This window comes from Pseudorasbora parva, chromosome 3 (assembly GCF_024679245.1).
Source record: "Pseudorasbora parva isolate DD20220531a chromosome 3, ASM2467924v1, whole genome shotgun sequence".
NCBI lineage: Eukaryota > Metazoa > Chordata > Actinopteri > Cypriniformes > Gobionidae > Pseudorasbora > Pseudorasbora parva.
Genome location: NC_090174.1, coordinates 27,990,111 through 27,997,740, shown reverse-complemented (window position 1 = coordinate 27,997,740; position 7,630 = coordinate 27,990,111). Strand labels below are relative to the sequence as shown.

The following is a 7,630-nucleotide window of genomic DNA, read 5'->3' as shown; positions in this document are numbered from 1 at the left end:
TACCATAACAATTTATTGTACAAAAAAAAAAAAAAAAAGATATTCCAGCGGTCCTGCATGTAAAAGTATGGCAAATAAACCTTCTATGAACTGTTATTGTCATTGTGTTTACCTGAAGCGAACATATACATGTATTAAATATCTGCAAAACAAACATTTATTATTTTCAAAAATAAAGGAAAAGAATAGGCTTGGGTTTGTATATAACGCAATATATATTCAGAGAGAAAAAAATGAAGTATCCACTCTTTAGATTAAAAAATTAATGGAATTTATTTTTATTTTTTAGAATATAGAATATCCATTCAAAGAAAGAAAAAAGAAAAGACAATTTAGTAGCAACTGTATAATTTTAAACTTCAAAGAATATATTACGTTATATATTCTACCAATTCAGCCCACCTCCTGCAAAGAGCATTAATGCATGTCTGGCACTAATAATAACAAATGACGCAGTCGTCATCAGTAGCCTATCTTTATTTTGTTTTAAACCAATCAATCATACATAATTAAACATAATTTGCAGTTTATTAACCGATGGCTTACGTTATTTATGCCAATTTAATAAACGGGATTAAAAAATGAACACAGCAGGGTATTTTTATAGGCTATCTGGAGCAAAGTATTTTCAGTGGATCAAGTTATTTGCGTTTATCAATGACGAAATGAGCTGTAAAAATGAGCTAACGGCGCCATCTAGTGGACCTTTTTAACAATAGACAATTTCGTGACTACTTGCCCCAAAGAAGAAAAAATCCCTTTCAAAAATGTCTGATTCCTGTTTAGTAAGTTATTATTCATACATATACGTAACCTAAATAGCCAGAATCAAATACTGTGGTTCACGCTTAAAAACCACGGAAACTTTACATTGTCTACAAAAGGCTATTGTAGTGGGAAATAATAGTTTTCTTCACACAAAGAAAACGAGTTATTTTAAAGAAATGTTCACTTAGCCTAAAAAGTTCTTCAATGGCAGGAAAAAAATAGTTTTTTAAACCCTGATAAATCCTTTTTTAAAGGTTCTTTATGGACGCAACTTAATTTTTTTTAACACTTTAGCATATTTTGCAGCAGCATATTTTGAATTCACGAATTATTCCATCATCTGTCATATTATATAATTCAATTATTTTATTATGTAAAGGTGCTGCTCTATGTGCAATAATTCCTCACGCTGAAAACATCGATAATGACTCAATACTGTCACCTTGTGATCGTGTACAAAATAAACCATGACGTCATAAAAGTTGTGTTATAATTTGCTATCCATAGCCTACAATCTGACAATTGAATTAGCCCATGCAAAAGTTAGACAGAACATTACTCAGCATTTGAGGTAGGCTACTGAATAGGCCTACACGCATCACATAAATAGCCTCCATTCATATAGCCTGGACCAGATTTAGAACTGAAAACCTGCATTGGATATTTATTGTGACTTGTTGCTTGTTTAAGACGCCCTGTTTAGTTTTCATTGTGTTTATAAGTATGCGATGCTAAACCAGCGGTCGCTCGAGCGTGCAGGTGTTGCATTTCTATTTAACACATCTGTTGACTTAACCGAGCGACAGCTTTTAATGTTGACATTTGAATCTGTGCCTCTAAGTCAACAAGGCCCCGTGTTCTCATACACCAACCGGACAGACAAATTATGAGTGGTGAAGCATTCATCAGGTTGCACGTGTTGCCAATCCATCAAGTGTCTTCAAATGCTAATTAACATAACAGGGATTCGGTGAACTCACAAATCTCTTGTCTCTACACTCCAAACTGGTTACATTGCAGTGTGACACGCCCTGAACCAAACCAGAAGCTCGGACGCGATTGGCTTATTGTCACATAGGCTATTGGTGGTAAATAAATATCCTCGAACGTGTCTGAAGGCATGGTGGACCTGTATTTTACTGTGATAGAAAGTAGCTATTGCAGGTATAACATGAATCATAAACGATGCAGGCTACTAACATAAAGCCCTCATTTCCAGCTAATCTGCAGACAAGCATAGCATATGGACAAAGAACTGAAAAGGTGTTTTCTGCGGAATAAAACAGAATAATAATAAAAGCTAAACTCGTGTAGAGCATGGCCTTATTTATTACCTATAGGCTAAAGCTCACTAAATAATAAACACACTTCGATTTTTTTCTCTCCATTTGGCATTGTCATGTGCGTTTAGAAGGCGGTAACAGAAGATCAAAGCATTCCACGTGGGGAAATTGCACCCTGGGAAGCAGTTTGGTTTGCTGGCCATAACCTTGCTAATAAATTAAGAGGAAAGAAGGGCGAGTGGCAAAGCTGCACCTGCACGGCAAACATCTTCACCACATGTGAGTAACAGAGATGACGGGACAAGACCAGACAGACAATTTGGCCCAACCAAAATCACCATATAGCCTAATAGGCTACCATCCTGCTTAAAAATGTGTCGTCAAGTCCTAGCCTACTTTAGGAACTATTTTAAATGGCACGGACATTTTCTAAACACATAATCGACACATTTATGGCCAATATAATCATTTTGGGTTTTGGGCCTCTAGATCCTAGCTATAAAAAAATAATAGACGAACTATTTCCCATCAGCTATTTTTATTTTTTCGCGAACGAAATGAGACGTATTGTTCCAGGGTGTCGATTTTTCAGCTAACGCGAAAAAATAAATTATAATATATCCTATATATGCTATGTGTGTGTGTGTGTGTGTGTCGAAGCACATAAAACCCGGCTTGAAATATTTATTCCAGTGTTTCAGTTCACTGAAGCACCAACAGTGCATATTTTGATGTCTCCATTAATAACTGACTAAGATGATGAGTTAAATCAGGTGCGTATCGGTGCGTCTACAGGAACAAGGTTAAGAAACACTGATCCTTAGGCTATCCTCGTTTTCATTTGTCATGAAATAAACATGCGCCATAATTTTACAGTTTTTTTTTTAATTCCATTGCTGCATGCAAAAAATTAATATGGCCAGATATTAAAACATAACCAGACATTTCTTTACACGCTACAAATGACGCAGCCTACATTTGCTGTTCATTTAAATCCTGCCTTGCATCCAGTCTTCTATCGTGCACGTCCCCATATGCTGCTGTCTGTAGAGATTCTTTAGTGTCAGTTGATTTCACTTTGTTTTGAGAAACATCACACATGGTAGGTCGATCGGGACAAAGAGAATTATGTTTTGTGTATCAGTCCCGCATGCTTAGTCAATGTTTTTTAAGTAACGCTTGTTGTGTCAACTGCCATATCACGCTCGATCTTGAAAAGTTGAAAACAGTGTTTAAATGCATCCCCGAAGGGTTGTGCATTGTCAACAGCAACTCAGAAAGATATTAATTTGTGTAACAAGAGATCTAGTGTCTTGTTAACAGCCAAACTCATTTGTCAGACAACCGCTTCTAATCATTAAAATCGGAATTACGACCTTTATGTCAATAATATAACAAGTGTCTTAAACAATTGAGCAATTATAAATAAACATTTTCAAAGAAAAAAAAATGCAATTGATCATGCTTAAAAATAAATAAATTACTAGGCTATTTTTAGGCTAGGGCCTACCCATTTATATCTTAAAGCAAACAAACAAAAACAAAAAAACACCTGTATGGCAACGCTGTTAGGTGCATTTGAATAAAAATGAAAATTCATCGCCAGTTTTTGCATTCACCAACTGTAATTTGAATATTGTCAATTAGTGGTTACTTTAGCCACTGCAAGCACATTAACGAAATATAACAACGCAACTTGCAAATATGCGTTTGCTATAATAATTAGCTACACAAACATCATAATTCAGTTGTCAAGCTAAGGCAATTTAAATAAATGTAGCCTTAACGAAATATGCAGTGTTTATTGATTCGTTAAGCATCTTTCAAAGTGTTATCCTACATTTTGAATTTATTTTCTTTTATCAAATATTATTTTCTTTATAGGCTATCACACTCCTAAGCGGGAAAATAATTGAATTAGCTAAGTAGGCTATTAGCAATAAATGATCCATTAATAAGACATGGAATGAAACTAGACGTATTAAACAGCCGAACCCCCACTGCCCTCCGTGATTAATTGATTGTTTCCTTCAAATGGTTTATTTGTAACTTCACTCCATTAAGAACTTTGTTTAGCGAGCGATTCAATTCCAGCCAATCGGGAAGCTCCGTTCACATTCAGACAATCGGGATGTATTGTCGCACGCCGTCTCCTGATTGGCTCCCTGCGAGCGGAGCTTCCCCATTGGCTGTCCCAGATTTGCTGCGCGGATCTTAGAGTTGAAAGGCTGAGAGACTCTCACCACACATTTCAGTGACAGATCAGGTAGCCTAGTCTTTATGTTGCTCACTGACACATGTTGAGGAAGGTGGCTTCATTTACTTTGGAGGAGCGCATCTTATCTCTAGGAGAGGGGAACTCAGGAGTGCTATAAAGACTGTTGGATATTCACTCATCCTTTATTGATCTGCTTTGGCAAGGTAAGTGTATGAAAATGAAGTCGAAATGCTATAATATTTATAACACTGGCCATTAAAATATACTTTTAAATATACTGTAAAGACATAAGCTAAATTGTTGCCTTTTTAACGAAAAATCAACCGTGATACATTTATTAAAGTATTTCAACCACTTAAGATTTACTGCTGCAAATCTAATTTGACTCAAGGAAAAATTACAAGAATTAATTGACACGCTAAATGAATGAACAATATTTATATAAATTGTAGACTTACTTAAACTAATGTAGGTCCTGTTTTCTTCTGGCCAGCATCTATTTACACGCGTCCTGGAAATGACGGATCTCTCGGGCACGGAGTTTGAGATCGACGTGGAGGGCCTGGAAACAGAGAGCGATGATCAGGCGGTGTTCACCGGCACCGGCGAGGACGACGCGGGGACCAAAGACGACGACAAACCCAGCCGCTTAAACCTCGGCTCTGGAGACCAGCGCAAACTGAGCCGCACTCCGAAATGCGCTCGCTGCAGGAACCACGGCGTAGTGTCTTGTCTTAAGGGGCACAAGCGATTCTGCCGATGGAGAGACTGCCAGTGCGCAAACTGCCTTCTGGTGGTGGAGAGACAGCGCGTAATGGCTGCTCAAGTGGCGCTGCGGAGACAGCAAGCGACTGAGGTGAGTGCGCGCAAACTAATGCATTACTCCCGAAAAGGCCAAAAATTTAAATGACTTACTGTCATTAATGTCAAATTGAGGAAACAAAATGTAAGCGCGTATGTGAAACAAAACAGTGAACATGCAGCCTTTTCTGTATGTAGTCAGTCAGATCAAAAAAGTAAATTTATTTTAAGCAAAAATGTAATTAAACTATGTATAATTTTAGGACAAAAAGGGAATATCTGGCAAGCAAATACCAGTGGAAAGAAGAAGTATCTATCAGCGACACATCCGTCCATCGACAATGCTGGCAAAAAGTATTTTAGAAGGTGGGTAAAAAAAAAAAAAAGAACGAATTGAGAACTCTTCCTTATTAAAGCTCAAGATTGATCTAACTTTTCATCCTTTTCCCCTTCTTTTTAAAACTAATTGTTACCCCTCTTTTCTCCTCTTCTCTCAGCCTTTCTTGGACTTCTGTCCATTTCAAATTATTTCACTTGGTTCCTCTCTGGATATTTTCATGGCGTAAGCTTCTTTTAAAATACAGCATGTTTAACTTCTTTTATATTTTATATATATATATATATATATATATATATATATATATATATATATATATATATATATATATATATATAAAAAATATGGAACAAAATTAGATTTTAAAACCAATTTAAAAATTCTAACAGTAAATCAACAGAATAAATCTGGTCTGTTGTTCTATATAAATTGAACCAAATGTATCTTCTTCATTCACAGGATATCGTCCGGTGCAAAATGACCCGTTTCTAGGTGCCAGCCCCGCTTTGCCCCCTCCTCTGAGCGACCGCATGAGGAAGAGGCGAGCCTTTGCCGACAAGGAGCTGGAGACTATCATGCTGGAACGAGAGTATAAAGAACGGGAGCTTCTCGAGTCCAGCCAGCCCTTCCTTCCCGGCAATATGGTCCATGCCGCTGAGTATAACTCCTACAAGACGGCCTTCTCATCCTCCTCGGCCCCATCCACGGTTGAACCTTCTCCCAAAGATCTCTGCGGCTTTCTGCCTGGCTGTCTGGATCTCTCCCTGCAGTATGCTGCTACAGGCGGGACAACCGCTAACGTGGAGCTCATCTCCTCCAACGTCAGCGTAGCGACCACCTATCGACAATACCCGCTCTCGCCGCGCTTCGTGATGTGGCCGCGGGGCAGCAGCAGTATTGGCGATGCCCTGTTATACCAGCAGTGTCTCTTGAATGCCACCGCAGTCCAGAACTTGAAACCTGGAGCTGTTTGGGATCCAAAGATGATGAGCTCCACCGAGAGCCACCCGCCAGAGCACGAGGCAGCCGCGTCCAGGCTCGAGGGTTCTCGAGTGGCTCCAGAGCCCTGTGACCTCCAGGCGGGGCCCCGGGAGGCTCAGACAGGACTCGGCCAGAACGGAAGTGCCCGTTCGGCCTTCTCGCCTCCTAAGAGGGCGTACGGACAAGCTTTCCCGAACGTACCTCCACATGCGGCACATGAGCATGTGATCAACAACATGAGCAAAGACGCTGCCAAGCACACGCTGTCCATGAAGCTCAACTCCTTCCATTCCCTCATACAGCAGACACTCAATGACAAGAATCCTGAGATGAATGGGCCGTACTGTAAGGAACTGCTGGAGGAAGCAGCAAAAAAGTTCAGGGAGGGTACAGCCAAAGAAACAGTGGGACTCAAAAGCTCAGAAAGAGCGGGAAAGGACTTTGTAGCAAAGCCATGGAGCACCAAGGTCAGCGCAGGAGAGGGTCTGTCGTTCTCAGTGGAGGCCATATTAAAAAGACCTGCGCTTTCTTTAAATCGGACATCCCAGTAAGACTTCCTGCTAAAAACATAAATCCTAATAATAATCTTAAAATGCTTACTTTCTACTGATTATATATTTATTCACACACATTTGGACATTTAGAAAAAGAAATGTCAGAAAAATGATCCTAGCGTTAATCTAAGCATAATTTTTTCTCAAACATCTGTATATTTAAAAATGTACATACCATTTCAGACATGCATGTTGTACATTATAATACATAATGTGTAGATTATTTAAATGTTAATTTTGCTACTTAAAGTGTCAATAAAATGAAAATGTTTAATATTTTACATGTCCCATGTTCAGACCTTACTTTGTCATTGTGATATCTTGACAAAAAAGTAAATGTTTTTATTAAGTAATTAAAGTCAACAAAATGAGAGAAAAAAACAAGTAAAAAAAAGCCAACATAATTTTAAAATGTGAAAACAAAGTGATGTAGATTATATATCCAAGATTGTGGCTTTTCCAGAGCAACAGCAACGTTCTTTGTTTCATTCTAGATTCAGTGTAAATATGTGCAAATACTGTAACTATAAATGTGATTCTAACTCTGTTTAATTGTGGACATCGATGACAATGAGCTTTTTGTGTACATTGTTAGAAAGGTAACAATTTACACTGGCCATTAAGTTTATTAACTAGTAGTAACTGTGTGTTTAACTAAAAGGATAAATAATTTTTCTTATTCCACTTT

General features: G+C 38.2%; 1 protein-coding gene across 2 annotated transcripts; it reads left to right on the top strand.

Annotated features, from left to right (window-relative positions):
• The first annotated feature begins 1,876 nt into the window (after positions 1-1,876).
• Positions 1,877-7,223, top strand: dmrt2a (doublesex and mab-3 related transcription factor 2a). Of its 2 annotated transcripts, XM_067440071.1 has the most exons (6): positions 1,879-2,031; positions 2,180-2,330; positions 4,382-4,472; positions 4,763-5,125; positions 5,334-5,436; positions 5,867-7,223. In XM_067440071.1, the coding sequence occupies exons 4-6, from the start codon at positions 4,787-4,789 to the stop codon at positions 6,937-6,939; spliced, it is 1,515 nt and encodes a 504-aa protein (XP_067296172.1). In that variant the 5' UTR covers positions 1,879-2,031; positions 2,180-2,330; positions 4,382-4,472; positions 4,763-4,786; the 3' UTR covers positions 6,940-7,223. The 2 variants fall into 2 exon arrangements, with proteins under 2 accessions (XP_067296173.1, XP_067296172.1); XM_067440072.1 differs by lacking the exon at positions 4,382-4,472 and having other exon boundaries at positions 1,877-2,031.
• The last annotated feature ends 407 nt before the right edge of the window (positions 7,224-7,630 follow it).